Raw genomic sequence first — 20111 nt, forward strand, 5'->3', positions numbered from 1 at the left:
TATATTTTTCATAAAAGAGGATTCGAGTTTCATAAAAGCTCATCTACACGAGTCACATTTTTCTGTCGCATGTCCAAGGTCTTCGCTGGTATACCGCATTAAAGAAGTTATTAATTATGATAATTAACATTGATAGACCTTATAAGTGAAGAATTTGCAGTAATTTACATTAATACCACGAATTTTCCCATAAATGACCACGAGACTTGACAGATCAGAAGATAAAATAAGTTGATTATCTAGTAATTGTGTCTGCTGGCATCGGGATTTGTTTTCAATTAGACCTCGACAAGGGAGGAGGAAGTCGTCGCTATGGTCTTCTATTTCACCAGCACTGGTAATTTTTAATTTTCTTCATTTCTAAGTTTAAAACCACATTTAAGTCAATAATCCTGTACGCGTGGACAATTCAAATACAAATTAATAGGTATTTAAAGCCTAATTTACTATGGGCGTTGTAAGGCTACGTCTCCTTAGGGTATAGGGTAGGTAGGTTAGTTTAGGTTACGCAGCCTATCCAGGGTTGGGTAAGGCCCAATATTTGGGTAAAATGCCGAAAAGAGGTCATGAATTACTTCTCGGGGTGCGGGGAAAGCCAGATGGGTGATACCCGTTCGCCCGCTCCCCTCCAAGGCGGTCAGTTTATGGCATGACATCGTAGGTCAGGGTCAGTTTAGTTGGGTCATTCATATTCCCTCTGAGATGTCTTCATTGCCTACAGTACCCCTGACCCTGTTCAGCCTGTAAGGGCAATAGGGTAAATGACCGAGCGGCGACATAGCGGCCACCGATTCCGGAACGCGGCTGCCCTCCGGAAACCCCCGAAAAAGCACTTGAATTCACTGCCCTGAGAGCCAGTCAAGAGCTGTGGCCAATCCAGGCAGTCCAAAATGACCTCTTATGCTCCTCTCGAAGTAGCTAAGTGTTTTCTCGTAAATTCCGAAATAATGGCATACTAATTCAAGCACTTTTTCGGGAAGTGGCCGCGCTCCGAGAGAGGTGACTGCTATGTCGCCGCTCAGCCACTTACCTTAGTAGCTTGTTTAGGGAGCTCAACGTATCCCGAACGAGAAGGGAGAAGGTACCTAGTTGTGGTAGGCTAATACAACCCCATGATAAGTCAGCCTAGCTTAGGATACTAATTAGTAAATATTTAGAACTAGATCTACAATAAATGAATTTGGTAATTGGAACCAGTTGAGAAGGACAGACACAGCTCTACCCACGAGAAAACTGTGAAACTGAAGACTGCTACCACGCCCCTCTGGTTGAGTAAGAATCAGTTTACATATGACATGGGCACTGTGCTTAGTACCAGGCTTTTGGGGATGAACGTAAAAAAAAATAAAGAAACTGTAAATATCTAACGCTAACAAAGGCATAAATGTAAATGAAAACATGAGGAATACAGTAAATATTACAGCTGCCAACTGGCAGGAACCTAGTAGCAGTAGTAGCCATCAGTTTTATTGAAAAACCTACCCATCACTAGAATGCTGTGCCCTTACCCAGCCTAACCTGATTCAGACGACAAAGCTCTGACCAGCATAAGATATATAAACAAAGCTTCTGTTCATAAGTAGTCTTAGTCTGCTCCCTTCATTCTTAAAACTACTCTGGTAATTTGGTAAAAAATAGGAAATTAATTAGTAGAATTGAAGACGAGCACTACTGCACTCCCCTAATTTGATAGCTACCAGTTTATATGCAAAGTGGGTGCTGTGTTTAGTTTAAAGTGTGGTCATGGGAGTAGTGAATAGCCTAGCCTAGGCTGTGCTACCTTACATCAGTGATCAAGAAGTTGATCTAGGCTGTGCTTCCCTAGAGCTGTGATCAAGAAGTTGATGCAAGTTTGGGCCAGTTTTAAGATTAGATACTTTTATTCTATGAGTGTGTGTTAAGATTCTTTGCCCTTATTTCTGTAGCCACCAGACTTGCCATTTTTAAATGTTGTTGCACCTGTTGTTTCGACTCACACTAATTCTGAACTCTCGGTTTCCACATGATTCTAGTCCAGTGATTGACCCATTCCTAATTAATGCATTTTTACCTATGAATGCACATGTCCCTCTGGGTCTTTTTTTCTTTTCACAAGAGCATCATTACTGTATTTCATCATACCTCACGCCTAACTTCTGTTGAGGCTATGATTAAAGTTTATTTAAAAAAAAAAAATTTTTAAACTAAATTTCTTTCAATACAAACCAATTGCTTTGACAGAATTGCCCTCCACCCAACTCCTTGGATTTGTCGCAGCCGAATCAGACTACAAAGAATGATTCCCTTTACTATTGGATATAAAGGGACTGTAGGCAGATATGATAATTTGAGCCGATTCACTTAATCTCTACAAATGATTGAATTGTTTGGAGTTCCTGCATGACATGTATATAGGATATGTTTAAATGTATATTGACCTTGAGAAGAGTTTGTTTAAGGAAATTTCAATTTTTGCAATGTATATTTATTATAAGTGTAATGTTTGAAAGTTCAGTAAAGCTATTGCACTGGAAGCCTAGAATCATTTTTTGACAACACTAGCTAAAATGAAAATACTTGGACTGTTATTAAAATTATGTGAATGGTACGAAGTTTTCATGATGTAGTCAACGTCAGCTGTTGACTGGTCCCATTTCATTTCAAGATTTTTTATGGCAAAATTGCCAGTCAGAATAGCTTGTACATTTTATGTTAATTTCTGTATTTTATACTTTCAGCTGCAGACCCACCGGTCACCCTGTTCATGGGATTAGATAAATATGAAAGTGAGTAATGAAAACCATTTTTATAAAGTGAATATATTTTATCTTTGTATTTGACTTTATTTTCTTATTACATACTTTGATGTGCAAGTTTTGGCCTTATAATAGTAAGTAATTGCTCCCAGATTTTTTATATATATATAATTTGTATTTATGTTGCAGATGAAGACCTGATTAAGTGGGGTTGGCCTGAAGATGTGTGGTTTCATGTCGATAAAGTCTCCTCAGCCCACGTGTATCTCAGACTAAACCCAGTAAGTGAAACTGTGACTTACAATCGGAACTTTTATCTATTTTTTTTATACTATTCACATACTTTGTCATCATTTTTTAATGGCTTTTTGAACTTGAATATATTGATTCATGGGATTTACACAGAAATTAAAGCTGCATTTACACTTAGCCAAGTCTTGTGCTGGATTTACTTGAGAGAAGTCACTGGTATGTTTGGGATAAATTGTAGATTAATAGAGAGACTTCATAATTTGTCATGTGAAGTGTAGTAAAAAAAAAAAAAAAAACAAAAAAAAAAAAAAAAAAAAAATAGACTTCACAACTTGTGGCTGTTCATGACCTCTGCAAAATCCTGGTAATGCTCATAGTACTACGTATATTAGCACAACTCTATAATTGTTGAGGGAAAACATAAATTACCACAGATATTCTTAGAATGTTCCTAAAAAAAAAATAATCCACTCAAACTACTGAGGAAAGGTAATACATAGGAAATATCATGATCTGGAATGGTATAGAGGCTTATGGTAGGGATGTATTTTTGTAACTCAGATTTCATCACTGAAACTTCAGTGTGAGTCGGAGGGTGTTGTATGAAAACGATAATTTATATTATGGACATATTTTCTATATCAGTGGTCTGGTTAAATTACTAAATAAAAAAATATATCTGTTTAAAATGGTCGTAACTTAGTGGGAGTAACGTACAATAACATTATGAAAGCACCTCAGACCTCAGAAAGAATAATGAAGGGGGTGAGCGATGACACAAATGTCTTAAAAGCTTAACAGTTAGTGTAAACGCAAAATGAAAATGTATTCAGAAATATAATAAGCAGTGGCAAATAACGGCACATTGGTAATAAAGAATAGAATATTGTAAGGATTAAGAGAGTTGGTATGATGTATTTTGGGTCATAAAGCCCATGTTCAAGACTAATAGGACTAGAGAATTTTCATTTTGCTTATTTTGTAGGTGGGACAGTGGCAGGGTAGGCTGGCCTTGGATATGGTTAATTGTGGACTGTTGTTCTAGACTTACAAAGTTTTGCATAACATCCCAAAGCTTGGACCTTGGTATCACCATTAAGGGATACAGTAATATATTGGCCAATGGTGTAAGAGGTTGACCTTGTGTTGGACCTCCTCCTGTTTTATCATCCTGATCTTTGAATGTATTGGTGGAGGATGTTACACAAAAAAAAAAATATATTACAGGATATTGATTCACATTGCATGTTTTACAGTTATTTTAATAACTTGACAAGCTTTGTACTGTATTAGATTTCTAAAAAGAAAACATAAATCCACTGTATATTTTTTGTATTTTTCCCTCTTGTTTTTTATCGTACAATGCAGTACATATGGACTGAATTTTTTTATTGTACTTCTGATATTTAATCAGAAAAATTTTCACATGTTTATTTTGTTGTAATCAGCCACAAATTATTTGTAAGCAGTATAGGAAATCATTCTTCAATGGTTTCAGGAATTATTGGAAAATGGTTTAATTCCTGCTCACACATAAAGAACAGTTTTGTTTTAAGAATCGTACAGTCGAAGTAGACAATTGAATCAATTAGATCTCTTGAAAAATAAATATAATTTTAACATTAGATGGAGATCCAGTATGGCAACTTTCTAATAAAAAATTTTGTTTCAGGGTCAGACGATTGATGATATACCTATGTCTGTAATTGAAGATGCTGCTCAGCTATGTAAGGCGAATAGCATCCAGGTAATGTTTTACTATCTCAGTATTCATTATCTTTGGTTAGTTCCCCTTTGTATTTTCAGCCTCATTGCTCATGTACTTTTAGCACTTCAATGAAATATTTGACCAAAGATGAATATTAGTTTTCAGTTTAAAAAGATGGCTTATCCACAACACTTTTAGTATCTGCATTTTATTGGCTTTCATTCGGAAGACAAATCTGTTGTAATAGTACAAAGAATTGGAGTTGGATATATTGTTTTATTTGTGTGACCTTGGAGAAACATTAGTGATCCTTAAAAGTATGTGTGAATGATTTTGTTATTTAGAATACGATAGTGTTTTTATGGAAGGGCTTTTATTTCTGTCCAAATACGTATTGGTGATGATATCAAAAATGAAAAGTACTTGCATGTTTCAAGCACATTTCTTATTTACACATGATCTATGCCTATGTTTAATACAACTAATCGATGTAATACAGTATTATATGTGTAAGTGTATGTGCTATGAAAAATGACAGCAAAATTGCTGTATAGACTGCTATTACAGTATAATGTGTCAAGTACATTATGTACATAGCTGTTACTTAAATTAAATACTTCCCTGACATTAATTTGGGTACAAAATTAAAGTGATAATGATCCTTTGTCTCCATCTCAAGCTTTTACATTAAAACATTTGCAGGACACAAAACAAATGTTTTTATACATTCAACTTCCCTGCCAGATATATACTTAGCTATAGACTCCGTCGTCTCCGACAGAATTTTCAAATTTCGCGGCACACGCTACAGGTAGGTCAGGTGATCTACCCCCGCCTCCCTGCCCTGGGTGGCAGGACTAGGAACCATCCCCGTTTTCTAATCAGAATTCTTCTGTCGCCCGGACCATCAACATTGTTGTTGGTTCCTCTCGATTGGTTTTTCTTTTTTCACCGGCAATTGATCTTCTTGACCGACTTTTGGTGACGTATCTGGATTGTTGGATTGGCATATACGCTTTTGTGGACTGTTTTGTGGACTTGATTTTGGATTTTTCTTTAAATATGTCTGACTCTGGTATGGTTGTGAGACGTTGTGTGAATGTAGGCTGTAAGGTGAGGTTGCCGAAAGCTTCGGTAGACCCTCCACACGGTATGCAAGAGGTGCAGGGAGTATGAATGTTCTTTCACTAATACTTGTAAGGAATGTGAGAACTTGAGTGAACGAATGGAAGAATCTAACTAATTATTTAAAAAGTTAGAAAGAGAAAGAGTGAGGAAGGCTTCTCATAGAAGTTTTAAGTAGTTTCTAGATCTGAACTAATTCCAAGCTTGGGATCTTCCCCTTCTCCTATTGCAGAACCTGTAGATCCAGCGAAAGAACTTGCAGATCTAAAAGCAGCCTTCAAGTTGATGGAAAACAAAATGGCTGCCATACAAGGTAAGGCTAGTGATTTGTCAGTGGCAGTGATATGAGTGTCCCCAGTGTAGTGGAGGGGGCATCTGGTCGGCTCAGCAACGCTCCTAGGTCTAGACCTCTTCCAAGCTCACATGCCCAGAGGAGAAGGAATGTCGAAAGCCGAAAGGAGGTTGTGGAGAATCCCCACCGATCAGGTGTCCCATTCGGCGGTTTCTGTGACACCCCAGACTGCCAAGGACCGCTATTGTAAAAGCGTCCTACGTGAGTGTTTTCTTGTCGTCGGGATCTTCATCACCGAGACGTGATTGGAGAGATTCCGATCGATCTCGGCCTCTCAAGAGGAGTTGGAAGGGCGCCGACTATTGACTCGAGCCCTGAAACTTCCCTGAGGAGTCTCCATCGGGAGTGAAGAAGGCAAGAGAGCCATTCTTTCAACCAGAGTGAGAAGGAGGCAGGAGGTGGAGGCTATGGACTCCTCCCCTCCTCCTTCCCCTCCTCCCGAAGAGGATAAAGAGGAGGCTACTAAGAGGTTCATGATGGCGATGCAGGAACAGATTTCGTCGTTTGTAGGAGTCCTGTCAAAGGAGCCTCCTAGAAGGAAAGACACTTCCCTTCCTATTAAAAGATCCTCCAGACGTATGGAGGTATCTACCTCCAGGATCAATACTCCTACTCGAGGTGAGGTTTCCGGTACGAACCTGGATGAAACAATCAGACGTCTGGCACCGGCCAGGAGTGAGGAGTCACCCAGGAGGCAGGAGCCAAGAGCCAGGAGTGAGGAGTCAACCAGGAGGCAGGAGCCCAGAGCCAAGAGTGTGGAGGCATCCAGGCAAGAGCAAGAGCCAGGAGGCAATGCCAGGAGGCAAGAGGCAAGGAGGCAGGAGCCAGAGGCAGGAGCCAGGACCAAGAGGCAGGAGTCAGGAGGCAGGAGCCAGGAGTCCGGAGTCAGGAGGCAGAGTCCAGAGTCAGGAGGCAGGAGTCAGGAGTCGGAGGCAGGAGCCAGGAGGCAGGAGTCAGGAGGCAAGAGTCAAGAGCCAGGAGCAAGAGTCGGGGACTCGTTCCTGGAGGTTATGACTCTTCGCCAAATAGGAGCTCCTCTCCTTCAGAACATAGGAGGTCTTGGAAGGACTCTCCCTCCAAACGTGAACTTTCTCCTTCGTCTGATCGAGGGTTAGACGAGTTGTCTGACGACGAACCTCCTGCTAATGAGGGACTTTCTAGTTATAAAGTCTTGGCCTCATTACTACTACAAGAGTTTGGAGATTCTCTTAGTCCTGCGGCTCCTCCTTCTCCTCGTTCGCTCTTTTCGAGCTCAGCTACGGCTAAATCGTCGGCCTTTTTAAAAATGCAAGCCTGCGATATCAATGAAGAAGGCACTCCATTCTTTAGATTCTTGGATGGACAAGAAGAAGGAGTTAGGAAAGACGGTATTCTGCATGCCTCCTTCCAGATTGCATGGGAAGAGAGGTATTTGGTATGGGACAGGAGAGACTATGGGTCTTTCTTTACCCGCCTCTGCAGATGCCGACTTTTCCAGTTTAGTGGAGGCCTCTAGACGTCACTCCTTAGGATCGGTCAGAGCGACGTGGAGCACTTCAGAGTTGAACCACTTTCTAAAGGGACTTTTTGTCACTTTAGAGGTGTTCAATTTTCTGGATTGGTCACTCGAGTTCTGGCCAACAAATCTAAGGATCCGGAGTTCTGAAAAACCCAGAAATTCTCCATAGCGTCCTGTCCTGCATGGACAAGGCAGTACAGGACGGTTCGGGTGAAGTGGCTTCCCTTTTTGGTGCTGGTCTCCTGAAAAAGAGATCAGTGTATGGATCCCTTTTATCGAAAGGGGTTTCTCCGAGCCAGAGGACTGCCTTACTGTCGCCCCTCTATCAGATCATCTGTGTCTTCTCAGTTAGTGAAGGATATATCTCGCTCGCTAACTGAGAAGGCGACACAAGACCTACTTACGCAAACGTCCAAGAAAGGACGAACGGTAGTGTCGACAGTTAGAAGGAATCTCGTCCTACTCAGCAGCCCTTTCGTGGAGGTGCAGCGGCTCGTCCCCCTGCCAGAAAGAAGAGCTCTGAAAAGAGAGGAAGGTCTTCATTTAGGCCCTTCAAGAAATCGAAGTGACTTGTTGCTCCTCCAAGCACCAGTGGGCGCCAGACTCCGAACTTTGCAGGAGTATGGGCACAAAGGGGAGCCGACCTTTGGTCAGTGTCGGTCCCTGAAGAAGGGATATGTAATCCCCTTCGACGACAGCCCGCCCCTAACATCTACGCCTCGGGAACTGTCAGCGATGTACAGAGACCCGTTAATGCGAAAGACTCTCCTTCAAATGGTGGAGCAAATGTGGGAAAAAGAGGCCATCGAACTTGTGCAGGATCCACACTCCCCGGGCGGGATTTTACAATCGCCTTTTTCTAGTACCAAAGGCATCGGGGGGGTGGAGGCCAGTTTCTGGACGTAAGCGCTCTGAATCGCTTCGTACAGAAAAAGAAGTTTCGTATGGAAACGTCCGCCTCTGTAATGTCGGCCGCTTCGCCCAGGAGACTGGATGGTCTCTCTGGACCTGCAAGACGCCTATTTCCACGTTCCCATTCACCATTTGTCAAAGAAATATCTTCGCTTTGTGATAGGAGACAAGATCTTTCAGTTCAGGGCTCTGTGCTTCGACTGTCTACAGCCCCACAAGTATTCACCAACCTGATGGCGAATGTAGCAAGATGGCTTCACCTAGAGGGGATAAACATCTCCCTCTACTTGGACGACTGGCTGATCAGGGCCAAGTCGAAGAGTCAGTGCTTGGAGGACTTAGAAGTAACAAGGAACATGATAGATTCGCTAGGGTTGCTCGTCAACCTCGAGAAGTCACAACTGATCCCCAAGCCAGAACTTGGTCTATCTGGGGATTCAGATGGATTCTCGGGGTTTTCGGGTATATCCCTTCGCGAGAAAGAATCGCTCGAGGTTTGTCGAGAATCTCGAGCTTCTTAGAAAGAAAGAACAGCTCAGCGAGGGATTACCTGAGCCTTTTAGGGACCCTGTCCTCATTGGAAAAGTTCTTCTCGCTAGGGAGACTTCACCTCCGCCCTCTTCAGTTTTTCCTCAAAGAGGTGTGGAGTTGGAAGACCGGGTCAACTCTCGGACGTCTTCCAACTTCCACAAGAAGTAAAAGATCATATGAAGTGGTGGATCCCTCAGCTTCAAAAGACGAAGGCGTATCGCTTGCTCTGCAGAACCCAGACCAAGTGTGTTTACCGACGCTTCGGAGTCGGGATGGGGAGCGACGCTGGGAGCAAGGGAGGTGTCAGGCACCTGGACAAAGGAACAGGTGTCCTGGCACATCAATTGCAAGGAACTTGTGGCCATACACCTAGCCTTAAAGTTCTTCGAAGAGATAGTCAGAGACGGGGTGATACAGATAAACTCAGACAACACCACGGCTCTGGCTTACATACGCAAGCAGGAGGCACGCACTCTTTCTCCCTCTATCAGTTGACAAGACACCTGTTAACCTGGACGGAAGAAAGAGGCATAACTCTCCTCACGAGGTTTGTTCAAGGGATCAAGAATGTGAGAGCGGACAGACTGAGCAGGAGAAACCAGGTCCTTCCCACAGAATGGACTCTTCACGAAGAAGTGTGTCGAAGTCTTTGGTCCCTGTGGGGGAGACCTCACATAGACCTGTTTGCGACGTTCCTCTCCAAAAGAATAGAGACCTTTTGCTCTCTAGTAGAAGATCCGAGAGCCCTCGCAATAGACGCGTTTCTCATGGATTGGTCGGGTGTGGACGCTTACGCCTTTGTTTCCCCGTTCAAATCCTGGGGAAGTGCTCAGGAAGTTCGTAGCTTCGAAGAGCACGAAGTTGACACTCATAGCCCCATTTTGGCCAGCCCAGGAATGGTCACGGAGGGGTACTGGAGTGGATAGTGGACTTCCCCAGATCGCTTCCAAACAGACACGATCTACTCAGACAACCCCACTTCGAGAGGTTTCATCACAACCTCCCAGGTCTCGCTCTGACTGCCTTTCGACTATCGAAGACTTGTCAGAGCGAGAGGCTTTTCTCGCAAGGCTGCGGGCTCTATCGCTAGAGCCCGCAGAGCTTCGACGAGAAGAGATACCAGTCGAAGTGGGAAGTCTTTAGGAGGTGGTGTAAGGGTCAGAAGCTGTCCTCCTCCAGTACCTCTATAGTGAATATTGCCGATTTCCTCCTCTTTCTGAGAGAGGAATCACACCTATCAGTCTCGACAATAAAAGGATACCGAAGCATGCTGTCTTCAGTATTCAGAAATCGAGGCCTGGACATTGCTAACGACAAAGATCTACACGATCTAATTAGATCTTTTGAGATTTCGAAAGCAGCTACTCCTAGAACACCTAGTTGGAATCTAGACGTGGTCCTGAAATTCCTTTCATCGGATAAATTCGAACCTTTACATCTGGCGTCCTTCCGCGACGTCACTAGGAAATGCTTGTTCCTGGTGGCTCTCGCTACAGCCAAGAGGACGAGCGAATTACACGCTCTGGATTCCACGGTGGGGTTCAAAGGAGATGCTGCCATTTGTTCTTTCCAGACAATGTTTCTGGCAAAGAACGAAAACCCATCAAAACCTTGGCCCAGAAGTTTTGAGGTAAAAGGCCTATCTAACCTGGTAGGCAGAGAGATAGAGAGATCTCTCTGTCCAGTGAGAGCTCTTAAATACTATTTAGAGAGGAAGAGACAGATGGGAGCTTGTCAACAAGGTCTTTGGTGTGCAGTGAAGACCCAAACGACTCATGTCCAAGAACGCTTGGCTTTCTTTGTGAGAAGCGTTATTACGGACGCTCACAAGAACTGCTCGGAGGAATCCTTCGGTCTTCTAAAGGTCAAGACGCATGAAGTAAGAGCAGTAGCAACGTCTTTGGCGTTCCAAAAGAATATGTCTCTGAAGAATATCATTGAGACTACATATTGGAGGTGCAATTCAGTGTTTGCATCTCATTATCTGAAGGACGTGAGAGTGACCTATGAGAAGTGCTTCTCGCTAGGTCCTTTTGTATCAGCAGATACAGTACTGGGTCTTGGAGCAAAGACTGATCCTTAATTTTGTGTTTTTATCGTACATAAACCCTCTTGTCAGATATGTTGCCTTGGTTTTCTAGTAGCAAGCTCACTACTTTGCGCACGGGAGCAGAGTGTCATTGCTGGTAGGGGATCAAGGGTATGTATGACTAGTAGGGGAGTACAAAATTTTTTTTTTTTGTATATTTTGTAATGAAAGTGTAATTATGTTTCGAGTTTTTTGGTTGTTTGTGAGGAGTTCGGAGGGGATAAAACTCCTTACAATCTTAGAACTAACATGGATGTTAGGATCAGGTGATCGGGATCGGTTTTGTGCTCCTTGAACAAGGTGTATTGTCATGTTAGTGGAATAGCACCCAATGACAAAGGCCTTTAGGCTCTGCCGAGTAAGTGGATAAAGACCCCATTGGCAGACCCACAAGACTCTTAGCCATAGATCATTATCTCGCTGAGGCTCTTGAGGCTAAAGCAGACTCCAAGGCAGTAGCCGCAAAGTCTTCAGCCTAATAAGGTAGGAACCAAGGTTTATAAATACCTACAACATATGTTGTTTACCTGTCTATTTCAGTAGTTAGCTGTCTCTTACCCACCACCAATGGGTGCTAATCAGCTAAGTATATATCTGGCAGGGAAGTTGAATGTATAAAAATGATATTGTCATGTTACAATAAAGTTTATACATACTTACCTGACAGATATATACGATTAATAGCCCACCCAGCCTCCCCGCAGGAGACAGGTGGAAGAGAAGAATTCTGATTAGAAAACGGGATGGTTCCTAGTCCTGCCACCCAGGCGGGCGGTAGATCACCTGACCTACCTGTAGCGTGTGCCGCGAAATTTGAAATTCTGTCGGAGACGACGGAGCTATAGCTAAGTATATATCTGTCAGGTAAGTATGTATAAAACTTTATTGTAACATGACATATCATTTTTATTTACTGTCAGTTGAAGAAGAAATTATTAATATTATATGTAAGTCAACTGAAGAGGAAAGGATTATTTGTTATTCTCAAAAGTGAATGACAAAATATATGGAGTCACATGTATTTGGAGAAACATTATCAAGGAAAACACCTGGGTGGATGTATCAACTATCATAGACTAACTACATTCATACAGCCATATCTTGGGTTTTGTTAGGATTTAACTTTGCTCTCATTATTTGCACCATGGACCATCTAAATCTATTAAAATGTTTTGTATTAATTTTTTTTTATTTTCTTTGGTTTACTTACATATATGGTAATTTATTGACCGGTGAGCATGTATGGTATGAAAATTCAATTTTTTATTTTTTCAGGGAAATAAAATGAATAATGTTGATGTGTTTTACACCCTGTGGTCAAATTTAAGAAAAACGGCCGGAATGGATGTTGGACAAGTTGGATTTCATAGTGATAAGGAGGTATGCTAGTTAAATTAAGTTTTGTTCATGAAACTTACCTGTCAGATATATATATAGCTGTATTCTCTGAAGTCCGACAGAATTTCTAAAAACTTACGACACACGTAGTGGGAGTAGGGTGGTTAGTAGCCCATTCCCGCTGCTGGGAGGCGGGTATCAGGAACCATTCCCATTTTCTATCAGGTTTCTTCTGTCGCCGGTGTTGTAAACATCTGTTTACAGCACCTCCGCCTCAGGATTTTGGAGAACTTTCTTTGCTTGAGTATCCTCTTGACTTTTTGGTTATTTGTTATTGGATCGATAGCTTGGCATACGTGACTTTGGATTGTTTTTTATTTTGGCTTGGTTTTTTCCTTAAATATGTCAGGTTCTAGTTCGGCTAGTGCCAGAGTGTGTATGAAAGACGAATGCAAGGTGAGGTTACCAAAAGCTTTGGTTGATCCTCACACAGTGTGTAAAGGTTGTAGGGGGCAAGTGTGTAGGTATGATTTTCGCTGCACGGAGTGTGAAAGTTTGAATGATGCTCAATGGAAGACTTATGAATCCTATGTAAATAAATTAGAGCGTGATAGGATCAGGAGGTCTTCCTCCAGGAGTAAATCGGGTAGTAGACAGGGTAATAATGTAACCCCTTCTAACCCTTCTTTAGATTTTGTGACTCCTAACCTCGTAGTGTTGCCTTCGGGCCCTCAAGTGGTGTCTGCGGAGGGTAATGCCCTTTCGCTTATTTTAGATTCTTTGAAAAACTCTGGAATCTAAGGTTCTAGCCCTTGAAAACAGGGAAAGTGCTAAGGTAGTGATAGTGCCCCTAGTGAAGTGGAGGGGGCGTCAGATCAGCCCTATAGCGCCTCTAGGCTGGGACCTCTGCCGGACTCCCAGGACTCAGGGAGAGGGCATGTCGAAGGCCGAAGGAGGGTTACGGGGATCCCCCACCGATCTGACGTCCCTTCAGCAGTACCTGTTGACGCTTCCCAGGCTGCTAAGGAGCGTGCTCGAGCACGTGTCCTAAAGGATTGTTTCTCGTCTTCCGACGCGTCCTCCCCGCGCAAGGGGGGGGGTGGAATCTCGTTCGGATTCGCGACCTTTGAAGAGGACGTTTCAAGATCAGGACGCTTCACGTCATGCTTTGTCTGATTGGCATTCTTCTCCGGAAAGCGTGTCCTTTCCGCCCCAGAAGAAGGCTAGGTCGTCTTCCGATGATGACGTCTTTGAGCGCCCCAGTCGCTCTAGAGCAAAGGCTGTTCCTGGGAGAAAGAAGAAGGCGTCCCCTCGCCCCTCACCTTCTCGCAGGCATGGCTCTTCTCCTCGTATAGATCCTTCACAGACGGAGATAATCCTTGCTATGCAGCGACAACTGGATGCTTTACTTAAGCAGAAGGAAACTGTTTCTGGCCGTAAGAAGGACGATAGACTTCCGATCAAGAGATCAAGACAGTCTTCTCCGCCTGCTGGTCTTTCGTCCCCGTTTCATGGTATTTCATCGTCTAGACTTCGTTCTCCCCAGCGTTCGTCTAGAGGTGGAAGTAAACGTCAGGAGAGAGAGAGGTTTCTTCATTCTGCCCTCTCTTCTCGACGTGAGGACGCTCGGGGTTCCGACATCGACGTTTTCTGATGAAGATGCTTTAGTTTCTGACGGACGGAATTTGGTACGCACCGCTCCGCTTCGTCATGCTTGTGTTGACGTTCATCGGGACGCTCGTCAAGTGTCAATTCCTGTCTCTTCGCGGGACGATCGTAGAGACGCTTCGAGGGACGCTAGGAGGGACGCTCCGCTCATCGCTTCTTTGGACGCTTCGTTGGACGCTCAGTTGGACGCTGATTTGGACGCTTCGTTGGACGCTAGGTTAGATGCTCCGATGGAAGCTAATAGACATCGTCGTAAGAGCGTCTTGGACGCGAGTACGGAAGTTCGCTCTCGATCGGACGTTGTTCCCGAGTCTTTAGATGACGCTACACTTCTTCCTTCTACTTCGCGTTCTACTCAAGTTGTGATTGCTGTTCCTGTATCGGTTAACGATTCTGTTAAGGATACGTTACCCTCTTCTTCTCGTCATCGGTCTGATAGGAGACTTGGAGTGAAAGGTCTTCTACCTCTTTCTTCGGAGTTTAACTCGGGTAAGGAAGAAGGGGAATTGAGCTGTTCTTCGGAGGAGGCTGATGAAGAACAACCCTCGACGTCGTCTTCTTCAGACTATCAAGTTTGCTCGGCTGCTCCGTGATTCTTTGGAGATACCTTCCTTCCTTCTGCTCCTCCTTCTCCTCCATCGCAGTTTTCGTCGTCGAAAGCTAAGAAGACACCGGGTTTTGTTAAGATGAAAACGTCTTTGTCTACCAAGAGGGCTTTCCGGAAAGTTAACACTTGGATGGAGACTAGGAAAGCTAAAGGAAGCACCACTTTCGCCCTGCCTCCGTCTAGGCTTAGCGGTAAGGCAGGGATGTGGTATGAAACCGGTGAGGAGTTAGGTTTGAAGGTTCCGACGTCAGCACAGGGAGATTTCGCCAGCGTTGTAGATGCCTCAAGAAGAGCTCTGTTAGCCTCAGCGAAGGTGTCGTGGACTAAAGTCAGAGATGGATCATCTGTTGAAGGGGGTTCTGTTTAGATCCTTAGAAAGTATTTTTAAACTTCTTAGACTGGTGTCTCGGAGTGCTAGACAACCAGTCTCGTAAGCCAGATTCGATCAGCTTGGGGGAGCTGTCCAGTGTTTTGTCATGCATGGACAAGGCCGTCAGGGATGCCTCAGAGGAATTAGCATCTCATTTTTCAGCAGGCGTGTTGAAGAAGAGATCGCTGTATTGTAATTTTGCGGCTAAGTCTGTCTCTCCCGCACCAGAAGACAGAACTTTTGTATGCGCCGTTCTCGAGTCATCTCTTCCCCCAGGCTTTGGTGAAGGATCTGGCAGTAAGTCTACAGGAGAAAGCCACTCAAGACCTTTTGACACAGTCGTCGAGACGTCCTGCTGTCCCTTCCACGTCTTCAGGAGTTCAGTCTCTCAAGAAGCAGAAGCCCTTTCGTGGAGGATCTTCAGCTAGATCTGTACCCCGAGGAAGAGGTCTTCCTAGAGGTAGAGCCCCGGCTAAGTCCAGGGGCAAGAAGTGAGAATGCGTGCCTTCAGTCACCGGAGGAGCCAGGCTTCAGTTGTTTGGAGGAGCCTGGAGAGAAAGAGAGGCAGACACCTGGTCTCTCAACATCATAGAGAAGGGGTACAAGATTCCGTTCGTAAGCCTCCCCCTCTGACTTCCACTCCCAGGGACTTGTCCCCTGTCGTATCCTCAAGAAAAGCAAAGGATTCTTTTCGATCTGCTCGAGCAGATGCTCGAGAAACGAGCAGTGGAACAGGTCTTAGACCTGGCTACGCCAGGATTTTACAACAGATTGTTTCTTGTTCCGAAACACTCGGGAGGGTGGCGGCCAGTCTTGGACGTAAGTCGTCTGAACCTCTTATAGAAAAGCAAAAGTTCAAGATGGAGACACCTCTGTCAGTTCTGGGGGCCTTAAGACCGGGGGATTGGATGGTATCACTCGATCTTCAGGACGCATACTTTCACGTCCCGATACACCCCCAGTCTATGAAGTACCTTCGGTTCGTCCTGAAAGGAAAGGTGTTTCAGTTCAGGGCTCTCTGTTTCGGTCTGAGTACGGCCCCGTTTGTGTTCACCATTCTTAATGAAGAATGTGGCGAGGTGGCTCCATCTTTCCAACATCAGGATCTCGCTCTACTTGGACGACTGGCTCATCCGAGCTTCTTCGGCAGACCCGGTGCCTGGAGGACCTGAAAACGACTCTGTCTTTAGCTGCGTCCCTGGGACTTCTGGTGAACTTCGAAAAGTCACATCTGACCCAACACAGTCCATCGTGTATCTGGGGATTCAGATGGATTCAGTGGCTTTTCGGGCTTTTCCGTCCCAGGAACGTCAGCAACAAGGCATAGAGAAAGTGTCAGCCTTTCTAGGAAAGGATTCATGCTCGGTGAGGAATGGATGAGTCTGCTGGGGACCATTTTGCCTCGAGGAGAAGTTTGTTTCCCTGGGGAGGCTACATCTCCGACTCTTCAGTTCTTCCTGTCGGACAATTGGACAGAGAAGGACAACTTCGATATGATCTTAACCATCTCAGAAGAGGTGAAGAGCCATCTAAGATGGTGGCTCGATCCGTTAAAGCTCTCAGAGGGCATATCCCTCAAGCTTTCGGAACCCCGACCTAGTGTTGTTCTCCGACGCGTCATCCACGGGGTGGGGTGGGGAGCAACACTAGGGGGGGAGGAAGTGTCAGGCAACCGGGAGGAGGGGAACAGGTAGCCTGGCACATCAACTTCAAGGAGCTGGCAGCGGTTCAATTAGCGCTCCAGTTCTTTCAGGACAAAGTCTCCCGTCGAGTAGTTCAAGTCAACTCGGACAATACCACAGCCCTGGCATACTGGAAGAAACAAGGAGGAACTCACTCTCGCTCCCTGTTCGCTCTAGCGAAGGAAATTCTGATTTGGGCGAAGGCGAGAGAGATCATGATCTTGACAAGGTTCATTGCCGGAGTCGAGAACGTCCGGGCGGATCTCCTTAGTCGACAAGGTCAGTTGCTGCCGACAGAGTGGACCCTCAATCAGGACGTATGCCAGGAGCTGTGGAGTCTTTGGGGACGCCCCTTGGTGGACGTTTTTGCAACCGCAAGGACGGCGAGACTTCCTCTTTACTGCTCCCAGTTCTCGATCCGGGGCAGTAGCAGTGGACGCCCCCTGTTATGGGATTGGACGGGGCCTAGACCTCTACGCATTTCCCCCCCTTCAAGATTCTGGGGGAAGTGATGAGAAAGTTCACAGCTTCGGAGGGGACGAGGTTGACGTTAATCGCCCCCTTTTGGCCTGCAGCGATCTGGTTCACAGAGGTGATGTCCTACCTGGTGGATTTTCCGAGATCTCTTCCGTTAAGGAGAGATCTACTCAAACAGCCCCACTTCGAGAGGTACCACAAAAACCTCTCCGCTCTGAGTCTGACTGCGTTCAGACTATCCAGAAGTTGGCCAGAGCGAGAGGTTTTTTCGAAACCTGTGGCTAAAGCTATCACCACCGCGAGAAGACCTTCGTCAATCGCGGTTTACCAGTCGAAGTGGGCAGCTTTTAGGAGCTGGTGTAGGAAGAAAGGAGTTTCCTCTACCACGACCTCTGTGAGCCAGATCGCCGACTTCCTTCTTTATCTCAGACGAGATTTGAAGCTCGCAGTGTCAACCATTAAAGGCTACAGAAGTGTCTTGTCTGTAGTTTTCGACATAGAGGTCTTGACCTTGCTAATAATAAAGACCTACATGATCTACTGAAATCTTTTTGAGACCACCAAGGTACCGATGGCTAAGTTGCCTTCGTGGAATCTGGACGTGGTTCTCAAGTTTTTAAACGTCAAGAACCGCTTCGAACCTATTTACTCTGCCTCTTTGCGAGATTTGACCGAAGAAGACTGTATTCCTAACTGCTCTGGCGACGGCGAAGAGGGTTAGCGAGATACAGGCGATTAGTAAACACGTCGGCTTCAAAGGGCATAATGCAATCTGCTCTTTGAGTATGTCATTCCTGGCTAAGAATGAGAACCCTTCCAACCCTTGGCCTAAGACGTTCGAAATCAAAGGTATGGCAGAAATCATTGGTCAAGAGCCAGAAAGAGTCTGTCCTGTTAGGGCTCTTAAAGAATATCTTCGTAGGACAAAGGAGTGTAGAGGTTCTGCGGAGAACTTATGGTGTTCGGTTAAGAGGCCTAATATGCCCATGTCTAAGAATGCACTGGCATTCTTTTTGAGGAACACCATTAAGGAGGCGCACGCTTATTGTCAAGATAGTGACTTTAAGCTTTTAAAAGTTAACGCTCATGAAGTAAGGGCTATTTCGACTTCTATAGCCTTTCAGAAAAATATGGTGGCTCTCAAAGATATTTTAAGTGCCACGTTTTTGGAGAAGTAACTCGGTGTTCGCCTCGCACTATTTACGGGAGGTCAGAACGACATATGAGAACTGTTACTCTCTTGGACCATACGTCGCCGCAGACACTATCTTGGGGGCAGGAGGTAGCACTCATCCTTTCCCATAGAAAAGGGTAGGTGAGTTTTTAATGTTCATAATGTTTATGGTTGTAGGGTCGGCAGCCGAATGCGGTCTTCCCTTCTTTTAGCCTTTGGTATATGGGAGTTTTTGGTTAGGCTAACTTAGGTGGTGGTTTTGCCTCGTTGTCCTCTTGAGTATGGTCATGGTCTAGTCACATTGTGGTCTCGTCCCCGTTGGCAGATCATCTAGAGCGCACCAACTACACAGGTCTCTACCTTGTTGGTAAAATCTAGTGAAGCAGATGCAGGCTTGGGTGACAGTAATCACGAAGTCAGCTATGCTAACAGGTAAGGAACCAAGATGTCAATCATCTACATATATATGTTTCCTAAATCCTTTTCTGTCTCTCCCACCGCCAAAGGTGGGATTCAGCTATATATATATCTGACAGGTAAGTTTCATGAACAAAATGATATTGTTAAGATACAATAAAGTTTTGTTATACTTACCTGGCAGATATATATATTTAAGTACCACCCACCTCCCTCAGGAGACAATGGAGATAGAAAATCTGATAGAAAAATGGGAATGGTTCCTGATACCCGCCTCCCAGCGGCGGGAATGGGTACTACCACCCTACTCCCACTACGTGTGTCGTAAGTTTTTAGAAATTCTGTCGGTCTTCAGAGAATACAGCTATATATATATCTGCCAGGTAAGATGAACAAACTTTATTGTATCTTAACAATATCATTTTAAGATACACCCAACATATTCTTAATGATGTCCTCAGGGAAATGTGCACATAGGTGATCAAATTATATATATTTATTTGAAGTTTTGAATGGTTAAACAAATTTTCTCATGTTATAAGACTGATGTGGGTATTGCCGATTGAATTAATGTCACATTAAGACTTGCTTGTAGACATTTTTCAGTATAAGTGATGGTAAACCTGCCTCAGTTTGTGCTTAGGGCCTGTACTACTCTTGTTAGAATATAATAGGTTTTGTGTTACCTTGTACTTTTATTGTAGTACTGTGAAAAGGCATTCATTTATTCTAGTCAAGTCATTGTATACCAAAATTTTCTACAATATTATGAAGTACTTTTCACCGGTGATTAAGATACTCTATTATTTACAAATTCAGTATATAAATTTGCTGCATATTACTTCCCTATGTATTTTGTAGGTACGTAAAATTCGTTTAGAAAAGAGAATAAATGAAATAGTGAATCGGTTAAATAAGACCAAAACAGAAGCCCATCCAGACTTCAGATTGGAAAGAGAAGATCGTGATAAAAAAGAAAGAAACTTGAACAAAAAGGAAGCTAAAGAAAGGCAACAGAAAGAAAAAGAAGAACTAGAAAAGAGAAAAAAGGAAGCAGAACTTAAGTAAGTAAAATTCATTAAGTCCCTCTACTGCTACTAACCTTGTGTGAAATAGAATATTGTATGAGGGAGCATTTATTCACCTTGATGGCTCCAACCAGATGGATATATGGAC

At 44.1% G+C, this 20111-nt stretch overlaps 1 protein-coding gene across 1 annotated transcript in view; it reads left to right on the forward strand.

Moving 5' to 3' along the window:
• Window positions 1-182: 182 nt before the first annotated feature.
• Window positions 183-20111, forward strand: part of LOC135196368 (coiled-coil domain-containing protein 25-like) — a 23859-nt gene continuing 3930 nt past the window's right edge. The window contains exons 1-6 of the mRNA XM_064223149.1: window positions 183-337; window positions 2718-2765; window positions 2925-3016; window positions 4660-4734; window positions 12478-12582; window positions 19797-19999. Coding sequence (XP_064079219.1) covers window positions 313-337; window positions 2718-2765; window positions 2925-3016; window positions 4660-4734; window positions 12478-12582; window positions 19797-19999 — 548 coding nt within the window. The 5' untranslated portion in view covers window positions 183-312. The remainder of the gene's footprint in view (window positions 338-2717; window positions 2766-2924; window positions 3017-4659; window positions 4735-12477; window positions 12583-19796; window positions 20000-20111) is intronic.

The sequence above is a fragment of the Macrobrachium nipponense genome, chromosome 17, assembly GCF_015104395.2.
Source record: "Macrobrachium nipponense isolate FS-2020 chromosome 17, ASM1510439v2, whole genome shotgun sequence".
In the NCBI taxonomy this organism is placed as follows: domain Eukaryota; kingdom Metazoa; phylum Arthropoda; class Malacostraca; order Decapoda; family Palaemonidae; genus Macrobrachium; species Macrobrachium nipponense.